At 39.0% G+C, this 26,124-nt stretch overlaps 1 protein-coding gene across 3 annotated transcripts in view; it reads right to left on the minus strand.

The window, feature by feature from the left end:
- Nucleotides 1-10,278: 10,278 nt before the first annotated feature.
- LOC126469731 (neither inactivation nor afterpotential protein G-like) overlaps nt 10,279-26,124 on the minus strand; it is a 240,592-nt gene continuing 224,746 nt past the window's right edge. For all 3 annotated transcript variants that reach the window (XM_050096932.1, XM_050096931.1, XM_050096930.1), the window contains one exon: nt 10,279-10,560. In XM_050096932.1, coding sequence (XP_049952889.1) covers nt 10,431-10,560 — 130 coding nt within the window. In that variant the 3' untranslated portion in view covers nt 10,279-10,430. The remainder of the gene's footprint in view (nt 10,561-26,124) is intronic.

Below are 26,124 nucleotides of genomic sequence, written 5' to 3' on the forward strand. Positions count from 1 at the left end.
GAACATATCATAGACAGAACTTAACACACCAATCACAGCACAAGACATGAAGTAGGTAAGGCATGAAATCTGCTCCTGGTTGTGACTGCATTACATACAGATTTCTGAAAGAATTTTCAAATTTGCTTCTAGAAGTTATTGCTGATCTCTATAATGTTATCCTTCACACAGACAACTATCTTGAGTTCAGGAAAAGCTCCTGAATCATCTACTTCCTTAAACCAAACAGGCTCCTCTCCCCTGTGGCACTTTCTGCTGACCCATCAGCCTGTGTTCAACAAGATCTTCAAATGTACTCTCTCATGTCACATCTAAACCTCAAAATCTCCATTTACCCCTCTCTGTTAACCAGTGTGGCTTCCATCTCAACTTCATCTCTGGTGAACAACCCTCCACTTACCCATATCCTGTATTATCAGCTTATTAACAAAAAATGCTTCATTTGAATGTGTATGTTCCATTGCATCAAGGTAGCCTGCACCACTGAGGTCTGCTCATCATGGCCCAGACAGATGCCCTTCCAGTTAACTATGTCTACATTAAACAATCCTTTGTATCTGCCCTCCAACCTCGCCCTCTCTCCTCTACAATATATCCTCTGCATTGCTAATATACCTAAGTCACCTCTGTTCACCTCTTCCAGTATGCCAGTACACCTGACCCTCTACAAGCCACTCCAGAAATCACAATCTTCCCTTGAACTCCACAGAGAGACGTTGTAGTAAATGTGTGGCTGTACATCATTGTGCTCCAGACCAGTGTGTATAATATGCAATTTTACATATGTGATTAACCATGCACTTAATGAGGTTGAGGTTGAAGTTAGATTGTAATGTCTACATACATCAGATAACTGAAGGTAAATAAAATACAAGAAGCAAAAGAAGGACGGTTGACTAAAAATTGATTGGAGATGGAGCACAATCTTAAATTGTGGAAAGAAGGGGAAGGAAATCACCCATGGCCAATGTCATTTTGAATGGAATAATATAGGCCTTAAGAAAATCATGGAAAACCAAAATTGGGATGGCCACATAAGGATTTGGACCACCATCCTCCCTTATAGAAATCAATTGTCTTACCACTGCACCATCTTGCTCAATGAGTACAATACAGTAAACTAACCAAAAATTTTGAGTGACTTCTGCTTGTGTGATGTTCCTAAATCAGCTGAAGTTTCTGATCAGAGCAATTAATTATGCAGCACTAAGACTGAACTTCATTGATACCTACTGGAGAGTAATCACACAGTTAAAATTTTCTTCCAGTTAGTTAATTAGTTGGTTGTGTGTTCCATTGATCAATCACACAGTATGGAAGCTGTTATGATGTGGAATGTGTTAAGTCCACAAAAAATGCACATATGATACAATGGTTTTTTAATATATATATTCTACTGTTAAAGATTAACATTTCTAATATTTGCCCCATTCCCTTAAATGGCACAACATTCATATACTATATTAATAGATTTATTTATTCCTATTCAAGAATTTGTCTATGGTATAGAAGGAGCTGTCAAGGAGATATGATTTCAATTTATTTTTGAAGCTATTACTGCTGTCTGTCAGACACCTTATTTCATCTGGTAATTTGTCAAAACTTTTTATAGCAGCATATTTTACCACTTTCTGTGCCAAAGAGAGGTTGAGCAAAGGATAGTGTAAGTCTTCCTTTTTTCTGGTATTATAATGTCGAATATCACTGTTGTTTTTAAACTGGTCCATGTTGTTGAGAACGAATTTCATTATTGAGCAGATGTATTGCAAAGGCTGTTGTAAGAATTCCCAATCTTTTAAAAAGATGCCTACAAGATGTGCGATTATGAACCCCAAACATTATTCTAACCACTTTCTTTTGAGCAGTGAATCCTTTTGTCTAAGTGTTGAGTCACCCGAAAATATTATTCTGTATGACAACAGAGAGTGAAAGTATGCAAAGTATGTTAGCTTGCTAATTTCTATATCCTCAAAATTGGCAATTATTCTGGTTGCAAAAGTTGCTGAGCCTAGTTGCTTTAGAAGATCCAAAATATGAATTTTCCAACTAAGATTCTCATCTATATGTACACCAAAAACTTAGTATTCTCTACACTGTCTACTGACTTCTGTTGATGTGTTATATTTATTGAAGGAACTGTACTTTTTGCAACAGAAAATTGGATGTACTGTGTTTTTTCAAAGTTTAGAGCAAGCCCATTTGCAGAAAACCAATTAATGACTTTTCCAAAGACCTTATTTGTATCATTTTCAATTAGAGTTTCTTGTACTGGATTAATAATGATATTTGTATCATCAGCAGTGTCAGTTTAGCTTCTTGTTTCTGATATGAAGGGAGGTCATTCACATATATCAAGAACAGAAGGGGACCCATGATTGGTCCCTGTGGAACACCTAATGTAATTTCACCCCAGTTAGATGAAGTGGCAAACTTATTTAAATCACTTGACCCATACAAAGAAACTTTTTGTTTCCTTTTCTGTAGGTGTGACTTAAACCACTCATATGCTATTCCATTTATACCATAGATTTAGAATTTCTGTAACATAATGTCATGGTTCACACAATCAAATGCTTTGGACAAGTCACAGGAAATTCCTATTGGTGACATTTTACTATTTAAAGACTCTATTATGTGGGCGGTGAAATTGTATATTGCTGTCTCAGTGGAACAGCGTTTTTGAAATCCAAATTGTGATTTATGATGTATCCCATTGCTGTTGAGATGGCTAACCACTCTTGAGTACCTTATTTTCGCAAAGAGTTCTGAAAATGCAGTAAGCAAGGATACTGGTCAATAATTATTGACATATGTGGTGTCCCCCTTTTTGTAGAGAAGCCTGACAATGGCATATTTTAACCTGTCTGGGAAAATAGCTTCAGTTAGTGATGCATTACATATGTGTCTCAGAACATCAGCTGTAATTGCTCCACATTGTTTTATTATCCTATTAGAGATGTCATCTACTCCAACAGAACTTTCATTTTTCAAAGATTTAATGATTTTACTTATTTCACAAGAGATTGTTAGGTGAAACTTAATCTGACTAAAATGTTTCAAAACTAACTCTTCCTTGTACTGCCTGGCTTTTTCTTTTGATCTATCCTCACCAATTTTTTTTCCTACACTTAATAAATGGTTGTTAAAGACATTAGCTACTTGTGTACTATTGGTTAGAATGGTCTCATTCTCTTTAATAGCAATATTACCTACGCCGGGGCTTACTTTTCCTGTGTCCCTTCTAACAACATTCCATATTTATTTGATTTTATTTCCAGAGTTGTTAATTTCTTCTCTGACATACATATTTCTTGATTTCCTTACAACTTTTCTCAGTGTGTTACAATAATTTTTATAGTGTAAAACTACTTCTGGATATTTACTAGTTCTTGCTGTCTCATGCAGTTTTCTTTTTCTTTCTGAAGACACTTTCATACCTACATCTACATCTACATCCATGCTCCACAAGCCACCTGACAGTGTGTGGTAGAGGGTACGTTGAACACCTCTATCGGTTCTCCCTTCTATTCCAGTCTCGTATTGTTCGTGGAAAGATAGATTGTCGGTATGCCTCTGTGTGGGCTCTAATCTCTATGATTTTATCCTCATGGTCTCTTCGCAAGATATACGTAGGAGGGAGCCATACACTGCTTGACTCCTCGGTGAAGGTATGTTCTCGAGACTTCAACAAAAGCCCGTACCTAGCGACTGAGTGTCTCTCCTGCAGAGTCTTCCACTGAAGTTTATCTATCATCTCTATAAAGCTTTCGCGATTACTAAATGATCCTGTAATGAAGCCCGCTGCTCTCCATTGGATCTTCTCTATCTCTTCTTCTGTGACTTGTCCAAAGCATTTGATTGTGTGAACCATGACATTATGTTACAGAAATTATAATTCTATGGTATAAATGTATCCTTGCTTACAGCATTCTCAAAAGTAATTACTTAGGAAGTTTACATTGAAATCACCACAGATTAATAACTTCTTCTTTTTGTCTGGCAGACAGCATAATAGGGAGTCAAACTTTTTTACGAATAGCTCCCAGTCTCCTAATGGGGACCTGCACACTGTTCAAATGTCTCCGAGTGCTGTGGGTTAACAGTGCACTGTTGCTAACATCAATACTACATTATGTAGCTGAAGTTCACACGCATGAACCTCAAGGTGCCGATCAACACAAAATTTGTTTACTTCTACAGTTTTGTATTTATACCCTTGTTTTATGAAAATGGCATTTATACTGACACTATCCATCCCCACAGTTACACCATGTTCAGACAGAGTATATCAATCTCATTTTTATTTTGGAGATCATCTAAACACATTAATAGCTCATCTACTCTATTTTTTTAGTCCCCTGATGTTTTGATGACATAAGTTCATACTGCCCTTAGCTTTGCCCCTATTTACTTTACATGAAGTTTCTTTTATTCTATTTATTTTGAATGTTGTCTGTCAGTTAATAGTAACGTCTATCAGTTAATAATAATGTGTCCATTATTATGGAACTGATGTACTTTGTATCACAAGCACTGGGGATCTTGTAGTATTTCTAGGAATTATGTTGTTCAGTACAACTAAGGTGGCTGATGTGCAATTATCATCTCTAATGAAAGACAGTTACTAAGGGATTTTACAACAGGAACTCACTATCACCCATAAATGGAATAACATATAATAACATATGATCCTCCAAGTAAAACTGAAAGTTTTTTCTGAATGTACTTTATGTTACACTGTCTTCTGTTTTCTTATCTTAATAATCAGTCATAGTGTAGGATTCTTGAGTTTCTCCCGGCGTATTTGATAATCAAAATATCCACGGGTATGCTGCCGATCTATAGTGTCCAACGGGCACAATATTTCGGCGATCATACATGTCGCCATCATCAGGTGAACTGACGGACTGAGCTCCTGTGAACGTGCCGGCACGGAGATCCGTACGCTATGGCTGCTCAGAGGGAACTGGGTTCGGTCGCGGCGGCGGCCGATTTAAATACCCTCCGCCCGCGGCGCGCTCCCTCCGCCGTCCGCGCCCCGCGCCACGGTCGCGCGGTGGAACAGATTGCGACGGCGTCTGAGATGACGTCGGTGTGATGGCTCTGTCCGCCGTGGTCGTCACAACTATACGTTTGCTCGATTTACTCTTGATTAACCCGATCGCTGGTTCCCAAGCCTTGATAAAATTATAGCCACAGTCACGGTTTATGAGGTCGTCATTGGTGCGCATTTCGATGGCCTCTCTAACAACGCTGTCCCAGTATCTCGACGTCTGCACCAGAATCCTCGTGCGGTCATACTCCATGGCGTGATTTTCCGACGAACAATGCTCAGCGACCGCCGACTTGCTCGGATACATCAGTCGCGTGTGCCTCTGGTGTTCACGGCATCGATCCTCGACGGTACGCATCGTCTGACCAATATACGACTTGCCACATTGACACGGAATCTGGTACACGCCGGCCTTCCTCAAACCCAGGTCATCTTTGGCGCTCCCCACCAGTGCACTAGTTTTATTTGGAGGACAAAACACAGTTCCGACCCGGTGTTTCTTCAGAATGCGGGCGATTTTCCCTGAGAGTGCGCCTGTGTATGGAATAAATGCAGTGCCTACCTCCTCCCTCGTGACTTCATCCATCTCAACAGGTTGTGCTGCAGTGGTTGGGCGGAGAGCACGTTGAATCTGCCACTCTGAGTACCCATTTTTTCGAAATACAGTTCTCAGATGTTCCAATTCCTGGGGTAGGCTCTCTGCGTCAGAGATAGTGCGCGCCCTATGTACTAGAGTTTTAAGTACCCCATGCCTTTGTCAATGCTACAGTTGTTGTCTCCCATAAGGACTACACTGATAAGATGCAGAGCCTGCTAAATGACGATTCCTACCGGAAAATCAGCGTTGACCCTACAAAGAAGGTGGAGAACAAGACGAGGGCGCTTCTCAAGGACGCAGATTTACCGGAGGGTGACGCTAAGAAATTGTTACACCTAGGTCCGGTACCGCCTAGACTATATGGACTCCCAAAGATTCACAAAGAGGGGGTACCATTACGCCCCATTGTCAGCAACATCAGGGCACCTACATATTTGTTGGCCAAATACCTGATGGGAATATTAAGTCCTTATGTGGGTAAATGGCCTCATCACATCCGTAATTCCGTGGATTTTGTTAAACGCCTTGATAGCTTCAGGTTGGATGAGTCAGATATCATGGTGAGTTTTGACGTCATTTCCTTGTTTACGAGGGTTCCCCTGCGAGAGTCACTAGAATTGATTAGTCAGAAGTTTGACAAGAAGACCACTGAACTTTTTAGGCATGTCTTGACTTCCACGTATTTTCTTTTTAATGGAGAATACTACGAACAAACGCAGGGAGTCGCCATGGGTAGCCCACTCTCACCGGTGGTAGCGAATTTGTACATGGAGAACTCCGAGGAGGAAGCCCTGGCGTCATCCGTATGGAAACCTACTTGCTTTTTCCGTTACGTGGACGACACGTTCGTCATCTGGCCACATGGTATGGATAAACTCCTTGACTTCCTTACACATCTAAACTCCATACACCCCAACATCAAATTCACTACGGAGACTGAAACGGAGGGTAAATTACCTTCCCTTGACGTCTTGGTCAAGAGAAGGGCTGACGCCACCCTTGGTCATGGGGTGTATCGGAAGACTACGCACACTGATCTGTATTTGCACGCAGACAGCTGCCACCAACCTTCACAGAGGAATGGGGTACTTAAAACTCTAGTACATAGGGCGCGCACTATCTCTGACGCAGAGAGCCTACCCCAGGAATTGGAACATCTGAGAACTGTATTTCGAAAAAATGGGTACTCAGAGTGGCAGATTCAACGTGCTCTCCGCCCAACCACTGCAGCACAACCTGTTGAGATGGATGAAGTCACGAGAGAGGAGGTAGGCACTGCATTTATTCCATGCACAGGCGCACTCTCAGGGAAAATCGCCCGCATTCTGAAGAAACACCGGGTCGGAACTGTGTTTTGTCCTCCAAATAAAACTCGTGCACTGGTGGGGAGCGCCAAAGATGACCTGGGTTTGAGGAAGGCCGGCGTGTACCAGATTCCGTGTCAATGTGGCAAGTCGTATATTGGTCAGACGATGCGTACCGTCGAGGATCGATGCTCTGAACACCAGAGGCACACTCGACTGATGTATGCGAGCAAGTCGGCGGTCGCTGAGCATTGTTTGTCGGAAAATCACGCCATGGAGTATGACCGCACGAGGATTCTGGTGCAGACGTCGAGATACTGGGACAGCGTTGTTAGAGAGGCCATCGAAATGCGCACCAATGACGACCTCATAAACCGTGACTGTGGCTATAATCTTAGCAAGGCTTGGGAACCAGCGATCGGGTTAATCAAGAGTAAATCGAGCAAACGTAAAGTTGTGACGACCACGGCGGACAGAGCCATCACATCGACGTCATTTCAGACGCCGTCGCAATCTGTTCCACCGCGCGACCGTGGCGCGGGGCGCGGACGGCGGAGGGAGCGCGCCGCGGGCGGAGGGTATTTAAATCAGCCGCCGCCGCGACCGAACCCAGTTCCCTCTGAGCAGTCATAGCGTACGGATCTCCGTGCCGGCAAGTTCACAGGAGCTCAGTCCGTCAGTTCACCTGATGATGGCGACATGTATGATCGCCGAAATATTGTGCCCGTTGGACACTATAGATCGGCAGCATACCCGTGGATATTTTGATAATCATAGTGTATTTTACAACTGACTGTAACACTTAAAACTGATAACATTTATAAATACACATACAGATAGGACAGTCTCACCTTGCCAACAGTTGAACACAATATAAGATTGTTAAATAACATTTACAATTGATAAATAGTTCATGACGTTATTGTGCAGTTCTTCTACAGTGTTGGGCATTAAAATTTCAACACTGTATATGTGGCATGCTACAAGTATCAAATTGGCATGGCATATTAGTTAATGATTGTATTTTGATCACAAACTGTGTCCTTACACTGTTATAAGTTTCATCAAAGTCAATATAATCAGTAGCAGTGTACAACCAGTACCCTACAGATCCATTCCTGCATTACAGCAGACAATGTTGGGTTCCAGATGTAACAAAATAAATGACAGTGATTCTGTAAAGCTGTATACTTGACTTACATGTCCAATTACTGATGGTTGCCTTCAAAGTAGGCATATACATATACATTGCTAGGCATGTACATATACACTGATTGTCACTAAAAGATTGCAACACTATACAGGCAGCATATTACAAATATCAAGTCTGTACTGAAACTTGGATATACAAATGATTATTATTTCAGCACAAAGTAGGTAAGTGCAATGCCATCTACATTCAGTATATAAGGAAAGACTGAACGGCAGGTTTCTCATACAGAAATGACTTCTGAATGTTGTTTGGGTCTGAGAATATCATGTTATGCCTTATGTAAGAAGGAGAAATGTCTACCCACAATTTTGGAATCTGACAGTGGTCGGATTATGGCCTATTGAGACAGTGTTTTTTGTTCCATAATATTGCTGCTTGTATTGGTTGGGTCCTCTGACTCATGTGAATACAGAATCAAATGGTTAACTATGGACATACTCAATGCCATGGAGGATGTCAATGGATTGACATGACTAGCATCCAGGAGAACAGACATACTGTTTGCATGGCTATGCAGAGGGCAGCCACATTACATTCATTGAGTCAGGAAATGCACTTATCTGCAGTAAGGCAAGTATCCACATGGGCAATGTGATGACATCTGGAGCACCACAAACTTCAGCACAATGACCATTTTTCTGCTTTACCCTGAAGCAATAGCAGAGATAGGCATGCCGACACTGGTGCATCCAGTGACACACTGGTCACATGAGTGGCACCACATCATCTTTTCAAATGAGACCCAATTCTATGCACAACATCATAATAGACATAATGACACTCTAAGAAGAATGAATATTGTCAGATTTCATATGCCATTGACATACAGGCACACCACCATGTGTGATGCTTTGGGGTGCTATTGGGTTCACAACACAATCACCTCTGCTTCATGTAGCTGTTAATTTGGAGAGCAGATGTTACTTCTCTGATGTGTTAATATCTTCAGTATCTCTATGACATTATCTTTCAAGAAGATGACAGAAGAACACATTGCCATGCTGACACGATCTACCTCAATACAAAGGATATTCTACTTTTGCCCTGACCAGCACGTCTCCAGATTTCTCACCCACTGAAAACATTTGACCATGGGTTGCTGAGAGACATGCACACAGCCACTTACCTGCCACTTTGATTGTTGATCCCCGGTATGGAGTTGAAGCAGCATGAATTATCTGTCATGCAACCTCAGTTTGAGTTCATGCTGAGCGAGGTTAGAGCCATCATTGCTGCCAGAGGTGTACTAAATTTTGTCCTCTGTATACTCGCAAATCACTTAGATATTCAGTCTTGACTTCTTGCTGCTATACTATTTAATGAAGGTATTGAGGTCATTCCTGAGCTCATGAAACAGCCAAAACTGTAGTTGTTTCCAGATCTCTCCCACACAATGGCCTCTCAGGTGCCTGGATTACAGGAGTACGCCACTCCTCCAGATCATATCTGCGACTCGACATTCGTCAACCACATTAAGGAGCTAATCACTAACATTTGTGTGCCTGCTCCTTGACCATACTCACTCCCTCCCGTATTTCTGCATAAGAACTTGGTGTCATGCACCCACATCATGGTGTGCAATGGCACTGTCTGACTGGCACTCAGACCTCCATACTCAGGCCCGCACAGAGTCATATCGCAGTGTACCAACACATTCGAAGTGCTCATTAACAGCACACTTCAAACAGTATCTGTCTGCTGCCTCAAACTGGTGTGGCAACTATCGACCAAGTCACATGTAATATCTTTGTTTTGGCAAGCTCTTTCAGACTAGTCTGTGTCCGCGTGCAAAAGAGTACACACATGCACCGAGAATCAAGAATGTATATAACTGTATATGTGTGCTTCTGAGTAATAAAATAGTGCTTATTACACGTGGTATATAGTGTACATCATTGGATCTGGCAGTCCTACAACGCTAAACCCATATTGGAAATTAAAAAACAAACAATGCATCTAGAATGTATTAGTCCATACTTTCAGGCATCTGAACTTTTTTTTGCCCTCTAAGAATATATTATGAATTGTTCAACTGTGTTTGAGGTAGTTTGAAGACATGCAATATTAAACAAACAATTCCTACACTGAGTCCTTCTGCAGCAGCAAGGAATATGGTACAATTATATTTCTTTATTATTATTCACTCAAAAAGGTATTAGATAGCAAATGGACAGGTCTCTCAACCAGTGTACTCACATGATCTTAAAAAAACAGTATTCTTTAAGGAAAGTGTCAAATTATAACATCCTTGTACCACTCACATCATGGTGTATTCAATATGAAACTTGATGCTCTGTCTGCCATTGCTATGAGGACTGAATTTGGATGGCCAGAAAGAGGAGTTGGTAGTATACTTGCATCCATTACTCGAAGACCTTGAACACCATGCACCCTGGAAGGTTGATAGAGAGAGAAAAATTATAAGAATTATTATCACTAGAACAAGTGATATTTTTTGACTTGACATAACTGTAGAGAAATTATCAGTGAGTGAAAATGGAATCTGAATCCACAAAAGAGAAGTAATAGCAATAGAATTTATAATAAAATAAAAAAGAATTTGTAATGTGGGTAATAAATCCACACACAAAGAAATGCTTAGTTTCCTTACGGTGATAAAGGTGAAAAAAAGGAAAAGAAAATATCAGTATGTGATACACATGTGAGCAAATTACAAAGAGTGCAACATAAAGGGAGAGCTAGTAGACATGGAAAAGTAATTAGTGAAAAACTTGAAATGTATATAGGAAACAAACAGACAGAAACTGTAGCTACAGAGCTCTATTTTATCATTGTCAAAATGTTGTTCAACATCAAAAATAGCAGTAAGTTACTGAAAGACATTGACATTTGGATGAATGATAACATAGAATATATTCTATAGAGAGGAGGGAAAATGATGCAAAGATCATAAGGCCGAAACATGAGATAAGATAATAACTGAAAAACAACAGTTTGATTCATATGTTACAAAAACACATTTGTCTGCTTCTAAATTTTAAAAGCTGCATTACAGGTCTTACAAAAAGATACTGGTTTTTATTTACAGTATCAAAGTTCTTGTGTAATATTCTGTCTTGTTTATATACTTTTCAAATTAAAATCAGTTTTTAGTGTTTTGGATATAGAAGTAACTCTAGTTGTCTTGAACTTTAGGTGTGAATTTTGGTATATTTCACATACATTCGCTCCCTGCAACCTTGTGGGGTAATATTCCAGCAAAATGTATGTAACATCAATGAAATATTTATTTGGCAAAACCTAACAATGAGAGCAATACATAGATTACATAACCAACCATCTTGAAGATGCTCGTGGTGTCCACAAACAAGCACTAGGAAGATCACATAGATGTATTTATTGATGAAACAAGCCTGGAAGAAGTTATATCTGTAAAATATTTGGGAATTACATTAGACAATGAGCTACAATGTAGGTAACTTAGATAGAAGGTTTGTTATAAAGTACAAACTGTAATATTTATTATGAAACAAGTTGCACAATATGCCAACAATAAACACAGACAGAGTTGATGAAAAAGATCCTGAATACTCATTTGTTCAACTTGTGAAGTATGTGGCAAAGAATCTACAGCTGGCTGTTCCAGCACTGCCCATAGGCCACGGGCACCCAACAAGTACCTCTCACCTAACCCATAGCTAGGTAATGGTAGTACAGCCTACCCACTAGGCAGCCTTACTAAATGTGTTCTACATATGCACTAACGACTTGGTCATCCTTGCCCAGGAGTGCTTGGGTGGAGAAATATGTTTGTGTCTGCTATGGCCCGGCTAACTGACTGCCCCCAATGTCAGCTGTTTGTCCACCCCTTCCCACAACTGCCTGCAGCTAAGTACTTGATCTGGAATGGTCTGGTTGATGGGACAGTATGAGTGTGAGGACATTAAAACTAACTTCTTAATGATTAATTAGTTCAACAAGGATTTTACAGTGTCAGGGAGTACATACGAAAATAAAGTGGTTTATTATCTGTATGTATCTATTGTAATCACCTTTGTGAACCTATGTCAGTAACTAAAAGTAAGATGTCAATCTAAAATTACAGATTAATTTAAAGTGTCTTATTGTATACTTTATATGATTATGCTGTAGTCACCTGTGTGAAATAATGTAAAATAACTTTAAGGCACAAATACAAATCTACAGTAGTTGTATGTAATATGGCTGATTGTCAAATATGCCAATTTTTTGTTCTGAGTTGTTATTTATAGGCTGCATATTAAGATATCAGAGTAGACTGATTTGTTTTGTATCACAAGCACACACTTCATACATAATCTAATCAAATTGTACCAAATGTCCAGTATGTAACTAATAAAACAGAGCAGCTGAGTGTTTACCTAAATGAAACTAAGCCACACCTCTTCCTAGCGAGTGAATTGGGATGCAAGGAAGAAGAAGCATATGGTTACAGGCTAAAAAATTTAAACTTATAAACTTGTACTGCAGAAAGACACACAAAAGAGGTGGGGCAGGTATTTACAGTAGAAATGATGTAAAATGTGAAAAAGTTAAATGGATCGATGATCTGAGTACTGAAATGGTATTTGAGGTTGCAGCAGTAAACCTGAAGTATGGAAACAACAGCCTTATTATAGCAGCACTGTATTGGTCACCTGGAAGCAACACATAAGAGTTTCTAAATTGCCTAGAGGACTTGCTGGAGGGGCTAGCAATGTGTAAAAAAACACTTGTTGCTTGTTGGAGACATCAACATAGACTCATTAAATAATAGTGTTAACTATTTGTGCTATATGGATGTATTACAGTGTTATAACTTTAAACAAATTAACTCAGAAGCTACAAGAGTCACTGTAAATACGAAGACATGTACTGACCATGTTCTCACAAATGTAGGAAAAGAGAAAGTAAATGTAAACACCTTAGAGAACTACATTTGTGATCACAGAGCCCTTACTATGGATATTGATGTAGGGAATGTAGATGTAACTGAAAGTGATACAGTTATATATAAAAGAAAATTTAATTATTCTAAACTTAAGATGGCACTAGGGAATGAAAAATGGGAACCAGTGTACAATGCAACTGAAGTGAATGAGAAATGGGAATATTTCTATAGGTTATTCAGTAACAATTTAAATGAAACCTGTCCTTTAGTTAAAAAAGTAAATAAAGCTGTAAACCATAAAGCCGAGAATCTCCCTTCTGAAATCATTGAACTGAGGGAGAAAATGAAAGATTGCTATATACTTTTTAGAGACACTAAACTACAATATTTCTCAACAAAATATAAACTGCTCAGAAAAACATACAGAGAGTCCGTGACTAACCTAAAAGCACAGAAACATATCTCTGAAATAAGGAACTCTAGCTGTATCAGTAAAACTGCCTGGAAAACAGTGCATAATGAAAGTGGGAAACAGAATTCCTATGAACACAGCAACATAACTGCAGTAGCCACCAGAAAGATTGCGGGAGGCGCACATCGGCACAGTGCATCACGGACGGTAGTTGCCGCAAATAGAGTCCCGTCCACCAGAGGGCACGCGAGAATTCAGCCGCGACCTCTGCCAGCGGAACAACAACAACAACTCAGGCAGCACGGGCCATGCCCAGTGAGTTCACATCGGGCATGCCTATGAGACAGTTCCCGGTCTACTCTGAAGTGTGATGGAAAACGTGAACCGTGTTACTACAATAACATTAAAAGAAAATGGTGAAGAAATAAATGACCCAAAAGAAGTGTGTGAGAAATTTATACAAAAGTTTGGTACAGTTGGTACAAATGAAGCTCATGTCAAGCCACAAAATTTTAGTCTTGGAAAATCTAGCGAGTCCTTTTATATTCACGGCAATCATATCAGCACTTCGACCAAAAATGTCTTGTGGCTGGGATGACATTTCACCTAAACTGCTAAAGGAATGCAGGCATGAATTAGTGAAACCCCTGACACTAAAAACTACAGGCCAATATCATTAACCTCAGAACTAGGCAAATTGTTAGAGAGAGTAATGCTAAATCAAGTTGAATCATATTTCACCAAACACAATCTGTTAAACAACCTACAACATGGATTTAGAAAAGGGAGATCTACTACAACAGCAGTAGCATCTTTTATACATGAAATATTAAATAAGCTGGACAAAAGTGACAAGGTAATAGGCACTTTCCTAGATATGAGTAAAGCCTTTGATACTGTGAATCATACCATTCTTCTGTGTAAGGTAGAAGAGTACGGGTTGAGAGGACTAGCCTTGAAACTACTTACCTCCTATTTGAAAGACAGGAAACACTGTGTAAAGCTAACTTATCAAAATAATGAGCAGCTCCTAACAACCAAATCAAACTTCAGGACACTTCAATGCGGCATGCCTCAAGGAAGCATAGTAGGGCCTTTTCTGTTCCTTGTATATGTAAATAACTTATTTGAACCCCAAAATTGCATGGTTGTAAGCTATGCCAATGACATATCCTTCATCAGCTGTGGTAGTGATATGCAGTCTGCAGCTAACAGTACCGAGATCAGTTTCAATACTCTGTCCGCATACCTTACAGCAAACAAGCTTTTTTGTAAATAAAGACAAAACGGTAATCATGAAGTTCATCCACAGTTATAATGCTGCTATAATTGATACTGTATTTACATCCCCATTGGGTCTTTCATATTGAAATTCACATAACTTTTTGGGCATTGTTGTTGATGAACACTTATCATGGAAAGACAATGTAGATAATATTTGCAAGAAAATCAGTAGAAATGTGTCTCAGCCTTCTTGGACTATGATACTTTAAGGCAAATATATTTTGGGTTAATTCATCTGCACCTTCAGTATGGTATTGAGATATGGCGTGGGGCATCAGCAGTTCATATAGATAGACTTTTTAGATTACAAAAAAAGGCAGTAAGAATGGTAGCCAAGGTAAAGAAGAGAGAGCCTTATAGAGACATCTTTAGAAAATACAAAATTCTTACGGTGTACTCCATGCATATACTGCAGACAGTCATGTTTGTGAAACAAAATCCTGAATTTAATATGAGAAACAGTAATGTACACAACTATGATACACGGGGAAGGGAAAATTTTCATAGAATTGTGAACAATAAAAAGGCAACGGACCACAGCCCACACAGTATGGGAGCAATTTTCTACAATGCACTATCCTGTGAACTCAAGAAAGTAAATCTAAATATGCTAAAGAGTAGACTGAAGCAATTATTAATAGAGAAGTGTTGTTACTCTATAGAGGACTTTAAGTTGTAGTGCCATCTTGGAAAACAGTGTATATAGACAATGTCTCCGGTCTATCAGTGGTATGAAGGAATGTAATTATACACTGTATTATGTGTACTGTACTATTATAAATATAAGGTAAATTATGTTATACTATAGAGGAATCTACTTGTAGTGGCCTTTTGAAAAATAATGTGTACAGACATGCATCTGATCCATATGTTGTTATGACAGAATGTAAATATTTTACTGTATATGTGTAATGTAATCTAAATTTTCCTGACAATGTCCGAAAACTTTTTGTTATATGGACAGAAAATAAATAAATAAATTAATTAATTAAAAACTAATCAATCATGGCCTATTCCTGATCCTTGGAGCTCAGTAAGGCTAAAAGTAGGAAATTTTTGTTGCATTAATATTTTACTGTTAGTTGTTACTGAAATTTCTGAATAAAGTTATATAAAATGAAAATGTATTCATTTTTGTGAATAGAAGTATGAAAGTTTGAAAAAAGACAGATTTCTCTATATAAAATCCATCCTCTTGTAACACCAGAGGACCTCACAAAATTAATTTTGGTCATGCCCCACTACTGTTGACCATATGGGTAGAGAAGTTTGCCTATTTATGTGAAGCTAAGGGCTATGCCAGCATTAGAACAGTTGCTGGCAAGGCCTCCCATGCTGGATATGTCTCAACTGATGACCCTGATGAAGCATGTCCCACAACGCCCAGTCTCTTCCCACAACCATTTTCATTGTCCTTCCCCAATTTCCAGGTACACAACACATGGTGTGACGCAATCTGTGCTGAGGGATGTGTGGCACATGAGAAAATGTGTCATGAATGGGCTCTCTGGGGACACTGGGTGACCTCGCTGAGTAAAAACATTACACCAATGTGAGGCAGCTCTGGTGTTGAGCTAATACAGCTCCAATTCTCACGCGAATAAAATGGAATAGACAGAAAAAAACTTTAAAAAAAAGAAGGACCTGATAATACTTCAAATACACAGACATCAGGGTTGGAACTGTTACTGCTACTGGATTGGATGACAGACCAGTCCAATAAGTAGAAAACCTTACCGAGAAGTTGGACCAGATCAAGATCAAGTCCTTGTCTGGGGCTCAGAGGAGAAAACTTCTCAGAGAACAAAAAGAAAAAGCAAAAATAGCTTCCTAAACATAAATGGGGTGAATTAAAAGGTTTTCAACCTAAAAAAAAAGCCGTTTCAGAATGAAGGGGGTAAACAGGCCACTTCCACCTTCAAGAGAGGGAACAGGAGAATGAGGGGGAATCTAGCAATCCCACTTTTCAGGATAACCAAATCCAGAAAAAGCTGAAGCAAGAAATATGAAAATGGGCCTAGCAGTCTCAATTTTTAGCATGCAGGTATCCAACAAGGATATCCCGTGGTCAGCATCAACTTGTACCAAGAGGAGCTGCTTCAGATTGCTCTATTTGTGAAGCTTAGGGAAGGGAGACAAGTCAGGGCCTCAAATTCAGGAGGGTCTATTTGGGCAAAGGTGCTCTAATATTTGTGTGGCGTTGGAAACAGTGGATTGGCTTAAGGAGATGGTGTCCAAAATATCTTTTTGGGGTGTGGCAAAGCTACAGGCTAAGACAACAGCTGAACTCTTTAAGACCATGAAGATGTCAATTTGGGTATTGAAACTTTTTAAGAACACTTGTCTAAATAATCTGTTTGAGAAAGTATGGGTTCAGAATCATAAGGTCTTGACAGAGAATTGGGAGGTAATCAACCAGAGGATTGTGTGTAATGCTCAAACCCATGTGGTGGAAGTCAGTGAGGAGTACCCAGTGGCAATGCCAGAACAGTACCTGAAACTGTATTTAGGGTTCTTGCAGATTACCATAAGGGTAAGTAAGGATATTGGTGGTGACTATGGTAGTAAGACTGTGGCTGGAAGTGTTGAAGATAAAATGAAACACAGTAAGAGCACAACTGCCACCTTGAGTTATGTTCTTGGAAGATAGTAATTGGACATGACCCTGATCCAGGAATCCTGTTTATCTTTACAGGGCATATGAGGTCTCAAAGGAACTGGGGACAAGCTTATTTATGCTACAAAATCCCAGAATGCATTTATGCGAGGAATGTAATTTCATTCATGCCAATGATAGACTTTTGTGGTCATCAGGGTCAGGATGAAATAGCATGAGTAAGGAATCCTCACAAAAATACCAACAAATCCAGGAGGCACTGTAAGGAAGGTTGTAGGTATACAAGGACAGCACATGTGACACTAGATGTACTCCTCAAGACTTACTTCCCTCAGTGCACTCCAACAGATAACACAGACCAAGATTCAGCCCCTGTGAGCCTGTGAGGCACTGGTTTACATGTAACCAACGGGAGAGCTTTGAATCTGCAAGACAATGTGTTGATACGAAGAAAATGACGTGGATGGTGGGAACATTTCAACTGTTCCAGTCACCAGGTGCAGAAAGAATCTTTCTGGCTCTAGTGCAACAAGCAGATGAGGTATTAGTCATACTCCTATGCAGACTGTTCAAAGACAGTCTAGCAGCAGGAGTCACACCAAATGCTTGTAGAACAGTGAAGGTTATTTCCACTCCAAATCCAGGTTAGGAGTGATCACGCCAAGGACATGAAACCAATCACTCAGTCCTACTTTCTTATAAAGACGTCTGAAAATCTTGTTAATGTATACATTAGGGAAAGATGGTTAACTGAGGTTCCTCTACATGAAAACCAACATGCATAGTAACAAGGTAAATCATGGGGAACAGCACTTCACCAACTTGTTGCAAAGGTGGGAAAAGCTCTACACACTCAAGAAATCACTTTCTGCATTTTCCTGGATATCAAGGGGGCTTTTAGAAATATGATTCTCAAATACATGTTTAGAGGTGCAGAAGAGCATGGCATTAAGACCACTATATGGAGGTGAATTAAGACAATGCTGAGTAGATGAAAGCTAGAAGCTACCATGATGAATGAGAAAATGGTGATCAGCAACACCTTAGGGTGTCCACAAAGAGGGAGTCTGCTCCCACTACTCATGAAAGAGTTTAATGGTTGAGGTTATTTTTCTTAAGGATATGCAGACAATTTAGTCATAGTAATACATGGCAGGCAAATTTACAAGTATCATCAGAACAATGCTACACTGTACTCTGAACGTTGTGTAAAAGCTTGTGCAGGAAACAGGCTCTAGTGTGAGTCCCAGGAAAACTGTTGTAGTGCCATTCATGAGGAAGCATATCCAGGCACATACTGCAATTTTAAGCTCCTTGATGAAATTCTACAGTAGAGGGCATAGTGAAGTATCTACGGCTGATCCTAGGTATGAAACTATTATGGATCTCTCACATAAGGAATGTATGTTCCAAGGCAAAAGGTGCTCTCATGTGAACTAGAAGGACCTTTGGTAAAAATTAGATCTAAGCCTCAGGAGCATATACTAAATATACACCTCTGTAACAAGACCTATGATAAATTATGAGGCTACAGTGTAGTGGAATAAAGTAGAATAGAAAGTGGTTGCTAAGGACCTCAAAAAGGTCCATGATTGGCCTACCTAGCCATAACAGGTGGAATTAGCAGCACACCATTGCTGAGATGGAGATCACACTGGGATGCTCCCATTACACCTTTGGGTTACAATGGAGCCAGCAGAAGGGGCATACAGGTTAAAAACTGGAAACCCTTAGGATGTTCAGAATCCCACACAAATACAATAAATGTGGTAAATTTCAAATGATACAGCACAGCAAGCAGTTGTCCTTTTCTTTCCGGTTTTATTAGGCAAATCTAGATTTCAGCTAGTGCCTAGCCATTACCAGGGCACTACTTCATGGTATCAATGCATGTCCTAGTTCATCAATCACCTCTTGTTCAGTCTGCTGTCACAGTTCCTTCAATACTGATTGCTGTACTCTATCATTTGAAAGTCGTATCACAGTTGAGCACACCCACATTCCTAATGGAAGGTAACTTAATGAATGTGGTAAATATATGAATTGTAAGTGACTATACAATAATTTCCAGCTGCATCAATAAACCTTTCAGGGTAGCAACTGGAAGTAGGGAACAGTGGAAGAATGAATGACGATGTCATTCAGGCAACATAGTCTGTTTAACTGATGGTTGAAAACAGATGAAGGTGCTATGACAGGGTTCTACAAGGTACAGCCTAAACTAGAGATCACAGTCTCTCTAGGGAAGCTGGTCACAGTATTCCAAGTGAAAATATTTACTATCAGAGTTTGCATGGAAGGAGAATCTGCATAAATGCTATGAGCATCATAGCATCTACATTCATTCAAACAGCCAAGCAGCTCTGAAATCTCTATCAGCCCCAGAAAGAAGATCCAATATCATTGCAGAATGTCATGAAGCCCTTGTGTGGCTAGGAGAAAGCTGCTATCAGTCCCTTGTCACTTACGAATTAGTGGCAAAGAACAAGTTGATAGGCTGGCTAGGACAGGAATAATGACTATATCTGTTGGACAAGAACCTGTCCAAAGCATCACTAAGGCGTTGATAAGAACAAAAATACATAGTGGGATCAATAGGCAGCATGCAGAATTTGAACAGTTCTTGGGTATCCAATTGGGTAGTGTCATAATTTCCCCACAATATTTTAGCAGATGTACACGCTGCCATCTTCAGATGGTTCCTGACAAATGCTGTGCCATTCCCCTCGGTGCCCTGTATATACTAGCCATTACCCCCTCCACCGTTCCTCTCCTGGTGTTTTTGGTGTGGCCAGCACGGCAGCTACTGGAGGTGGTGGGGGAAGCGGGGCCTGGGTCTGAACTGGGGTCTGCAGTCTCCCTGCTGCTGCCATCAGGGGTGGTCCTCAATTTCTGGGACCACATCTTGTTCTCCAGGCTGAGTGCAGGGTTCTAAGCCTGACTAAGCTGATGTAGTTGGATTTTGATGGCCTCTTTAGTTACACAGTCCTGGAAGTAGGAGGATTGACAGAGTATTTTTGTTTTTCCATAGTCCATAGTATGGCCAGTCTTTATACAATGGTCAGCCAAGGCTGATTTAGTGGCCTGGCGTAATTCGGTATGGCGCTTATGTTCGCTGCACCTCTCTTCTACAGTGTGGATTGTCTCCCCAGCGTATGATTTTCCACACTAACAGGGAATTTGATAAACACCCATTTTCAAAGGCCTAGGTCATCTTTTGCTGAACCCAGTAGAGTCAAGGTTTTTTCAGGAGGTCAGAATACACATTTCACATTGTGTTTCCCCAGGATTCTACCAATTTTTCTTGAGGTGTTTCTGACTAACGGAATGCATGCCAATGACTTGTGTTCTTCTGTTTCTTCTTCTCGTTCTCTTGGTGCAGTCTGTCTGAGTGTGTGTCTTATTTGCTTCTGGTTGTGCCCATTTTTCCGAAATGTTGTCTCGAGGTGCTTGACTTTTGTGTCTTATAAGTGCAGTCTCATTTCTATATGAATTGTAGCTAACCTTTCACTCCCTGTATTTTATGCCTGTTGCCTCCAGAATTTCAAAGCATATATTTCAATCAACATTGTTGACAGCTTTCTCTAAATCTACAAATGCTATAAACATTATTTGATTTTCTTCAATCTATCCATTAAGACATGTCATAGAGTCAAGTATTCTTCAAGGTTGGCTTTTCTGTCTTCTGTAAATAATTTATGTGAGTATTTTTGAAACCATGACTTATTAGTTAATTAGTTAGTTAGTTGGCTGGTTGCATGTTCCATTGACCAATCGCACAGTATAGTAGCCGTCATGATGTGGAATATGTCAAGTACATAAGAACAAATGAAGTAAAATTTTTTAATATATACATATTACGATACAGAGTTAAAGATTAATATTTCTATTATTTACCCCATTCCCCTAAATGGCACAAAATACATGTACTACATTTATATATTTATTTATTCCTATTCAAGAATTCATCTATGGAATAGAAGGAGTTGTCAAGGAGATATGATTTAAATTTATTTTTGAAGCTATTACTGTTGTCTGTCAAACACCTTATTTCATCTGGTAATTTGTCAAAAAATTTTATAGCAACATATTTTACCCCTTTCTGTGCCAAAGATAGGTTGAGCAAAGGATAGTATAAGTCTTTCTTTTTTCTGGTATTATAATGTTGAATATCACTGTTGTTTTTAAACTGGTCCATGTTGTTGAGAACAAATTTTATTAGTGAGTAGATGTATTGTGAGGCTGTTGTAAGAATTCCCAATCATTTAAAAAGATGCCTACAAGATGTGCGACTATGAACCCCACACATTATTCTAACCACTTTCTTTTGAGCAGTGAATACATTTTGTCTAAATGTTGAGTTACCCCAAAATATTATTCCGATTGACATCAGAGAGTGAAAGTATTCAAAGTATGTTAGCTTACTAACTTGTATATCCTCAAAATTGGCAATTATTCAGATCGCATAAGTTGCTGAACATAGTCGCTTTAGGAGATCCTAAATATGAATTTTCCAATTAAGATTCTGATCTATATGTACACCAAAAAACTTAGTATTCTCTACACTGTCGATTGGGTTAATCAAGAGTAAATCGAGCAAACATATAGTTTTGATGACCACGGCGGACAGAGCCATCACACCGACGTCATCTCAGATGCCGTCGCAATCTGTCCCACCGCGTGACCGTGATGCGGGGCGCGGATGGTGGGGAGAGCGCGCCGTGGGCGGAGGGTATTTAAATTGGCCGCCGCCGTAACCGAACCCAGTTCCCTCTGGGCAGCCATAGCGTACGGATCTCCGTGCCGGCACGTTCACAGGAGCTCAGTCCGTCAGTTCACCTAATGATGGTGATATGTTTGATCGCAGAAATATTGTGTCCGTTGGACACGGTAGACCGGCAGTACACCTGTGGATATTTTGATTTTTGTTTCCTGTCTGTAGGTGTGATTTAAACCACTCATATGCTATTCTATTTATACCATAGAATTATAATTTCTGTAACATAATGTCATGGTTCACACAATCAGACGCTTTGGGCAAGTCACAGAAAATTCCTATTGGTGACATTTTACTATTTAAAGACTCTATTATGTGGGCAGTGAAATTGTATATTGCTGTCTCAGTGGAACAGCATTTTTGAAATCCGAACTGTGATTTACTAAGTATCCCATTAGTATTGAGATGGCTAACCACTCTTGAGATGTCATCTACTCCAACAGAACTTTCATTTTTCAAAGATTTAATGATTTTACTTATTTCACAAGAGGTTGTTAGGTGAAACTTAATCTGACTAAAATGTTTCAAAACTGACTTTTCCTTGTACTGCCTGGCTTTTTCTTTTGATCTATTCTCACCAATTTTTCTCCTACACTTAATAAATGGTTGTTAAAGACATTAGCTACCTGTGTACTGTTGGTTAGAATGGTCTCATTCTCTTTAATAGTAATATTACCTATCCCAGTGGTTACTTTTCCTGTGTCCCTTCTAACAACATTCCATATTTATTTGATTTTATTTCCAGAGTTGTTAATTTCTTCTCTGATATACATATATCTTGATTTCCTTACAACTTTTCTCAGTGTGTTACAATAATTTTTATAGTGGAAAACTACTTCTGGATATTTACTAGTTCTTGCTGTCTCATACAGTTTTCTTTTTCTTTCTGAAGACACTTTAATACCTGTAGGAATCCAAGGTTTCTTTGAAAAGTGTGTGGTGTTACACTTAGTAATTTTCATTGGAAAACAATGTTCAAAGAGGGATATAAATTTATCAAGAAATATTTTGCACTTATCATTATGGATGGTATGGTAATATTCACACCTATTTTCTTTGGAATTGCAATTATTACATTCTTCTTGAAATCTGAGGGCATTTCACTAGTCTCATATCTCTTGCTCACCAGGTGGAATAGTTTTATCAAGGTTGGATCTCTCAAGGATCTCAACAGTTCTGAAGCAATGCCTTCCACTACAAAGGTGTTGTTTCAACTTGTCTTTTAGTGCTGTTGTGAGTTTACAGGCCCAGTTGGCTTTTTGCTCAGCCTGCAAGCACAGTGTGAAGCTTTAACACAGTGATGAGGTGAAGTGATTTAAGCATGGCAGGGCTGAGTACTGAGGGCAAAAGGCAGGTAGCCACATGTGAAGGAATAAAAAATCCCAAAAAGGGTTGGTGAGTGAGTAAGTGATAGATGCATTGTTGAACTGTCAAAAGTGTCACTTGGAAAATATTAGTCAGAAATATTGCACACAAAAATACTGACATCTCATCCAATGGACCTATGTAATGAATGGGGACATCAAATTATGCACCTTTGCATCACGAGTTCAATGCAGCACCTCAAGAAACTGTGCAAACACTAGTTTTTGATTGAAAATGATTTTTATTAACAATGGTCAAAAACACTTTAAATTATACAACTGGCAAACAATTGCTGCCACATGTGTAAATGATTTGTCAAACTGGAAATGGACTGTACAATAAACACATACTAACCTAGTTTATCTGTAACTTAACTTGATCTAGAGTAATGATATTTTTGATGAACAGTACTCAGTTACATTGACTAGAGCTCAATGTACTCCACAGCAATGTGTATCAAGATGTTAACATGTGTTACTTACACCTTTATTCTTATCTGAAATGTATTTGTCTTTAGGTATGTACAATATTTCTGTTCCAAAATTAGCATTGCATTATCTAACTTAAACAGGTCACCAATTAAATCGACTATAATTCAAATTTGGTGCAGGCTACATGAAAACCAAGACTATGCATTCTCTATTAATATGACACTTTAGTGCATATATAAATATTTCTTGTATTTCATTGTTTTACAAGTATCTGTGATATCACCATATTATGTTTCCATTAATATTCACTATAATATGTAGACTAGAATGTTTTGTACAGTCAAAAAGTGACCAACATGAGAAATTATTCATTTCAATATATTTAGCTATAAGAAGAACAATTTTTATTCAATGATTGTCATTGTAACAATATTTTTATAACAAATCATGAACACTACTACTGTGGTATTGATTCTGAGGTGTTAAATAGGTGGTGCTACTGTGTCTTGGGGTCTTTTTTCATAGTCAGCCAGTTGTGAGCAGTCAGCCTGTGTGCATGGAGAGCTGATGGTAAGTCTGGCTATTGCTCAGCTGGGAAATTAACTTAGTTTTTGAGTGGCAGCACAGCCTTGCCAAACCAACACTAAAATTTTATGGGTAATAGAGTTCAAGCAGCAAATAGTGGCTTAGATGATTTCATGCTACTTTCAGCTGATGTATGCTTTCACACATAGACAACTTTAACATGGCATGAGAGTTAATTTATTTCATGATGAAGTTTAGCGGACAGTGATGCGACATCACTGACCAGTTTTTACAGTAGTCAGGACTTGGACATTGGTTTTGTTATTGAGCTAGCTGATTTAACTGCAGAATGTGCCAAATATTATTCACTATGTCACACAAACTTAATTGCACTAGGCTACAATCTTAATGTTTAACCTTGAGCTGGAAACTGAAACACACTGAATAATTTTATGCAAGGCTGTCATATTTCATCTTGTGTATTCAGCTTAACTTTGTCACTGTATTGACTGTGTTATTTAGTACTATGGCTCCACTTAGTTTCACAATTTATTTGAATTTATTTTATTGTTTATTTATTATTGCTAAATGTGCTGGACTTCATGTGCTTAAATAATGCTTACCTATCAAAACCAACCATTTCATTTCATTTTTCATTTTATTATCTTCCTGTAAATCATTTACATGATGTAGGAATTGTCACAACAAAGTTATCATACTAGTACAAGTACTACAGACATAATAATGGAATATCACTTTCAAGGCATTTTTTAAAAGTACAAACTTACACATATAAATTAAAATTTTTGGCAATAAATTTACACACAAACAAAGTACTCATCTACATCATAGGAAGTTTTCCTTAAAAGGTAATTTTTAAGCTCAGTCTTAAATTTTACTTCATCTATTATTTCCTTCATGTACACTGGCAGAGCATTGTAAAGTTTTATTCCAAAATAACTTACATGCTTTTGGGTTTGTGTTGTCCTTACCCTTTCTACATACAAATTCTTATGAGTTCTAGTATTATAATTATGGCAGTCCTCATTTTTACGTAGATTTTTCATATGTGCTCTTGTACACAGAATGCTTTTAAAAATATACAGTGATGGTATTGTGAGTATTTGCAGTTCTTTGAAAAGGGGCCTACAATGAGTTCTTGGAGAGTTATGTGTTATGATTCGTATAGCTCTTTTCTGAAATTTGAAGATATCTGTTAAGCTTGATTTAGTTTTACCCCAGAACACTATGCCATAAGACACGATGGACTGAAAGTAAGCAAAATACACTAGTCTAGTATAGTACGTGCTGCATACTCTAGATAATATCCTCAATGCAAAATTGAGCCTGTGGGATAAGTACTTGAGATGGTCTTTCCAGCTTAAGTTTTGATCAATGTGCATGCCCAAAAACTTTGTGGATTGTACACTCTCTATCTTCTTATCCATTAGTTTTAACTGGAGGTCCATATCTTGAGTTGCTTCGCCATACTGTATATAATTTGTTTTACTTATATTAAGTGTTAACTCATTAGCATTAAATCAATGTTGAATATATTTCAGGACTATATCTGTTATATCCTAGCCAGTAATGCCACCCGAGCCCGCTGCCAAAAGGTTGGCAGCATCAAAGTCCGGACGCCGTCCGCATAAGCAGCGCCAGCGAGACAGGAAAT

The sequence above is a fragment of the Schistocerca serialis genome, chromosome 3 (genome assembly GCF_023864345.2).
Source record: "Schistocerca serialis cubense isolate TAMUIC-IGC-003099 chromosome 3, iqSchSeri2.2, whole genome shotgun sequence".
In the NCBI taxonomy this organism is placed as follows: domain Eukaryota; kingdom Metazoa; phylum Arthropoda; class Insecta; order Orthoptera; family Acrididae; genus Schistocerca; species Schistocerca serialis.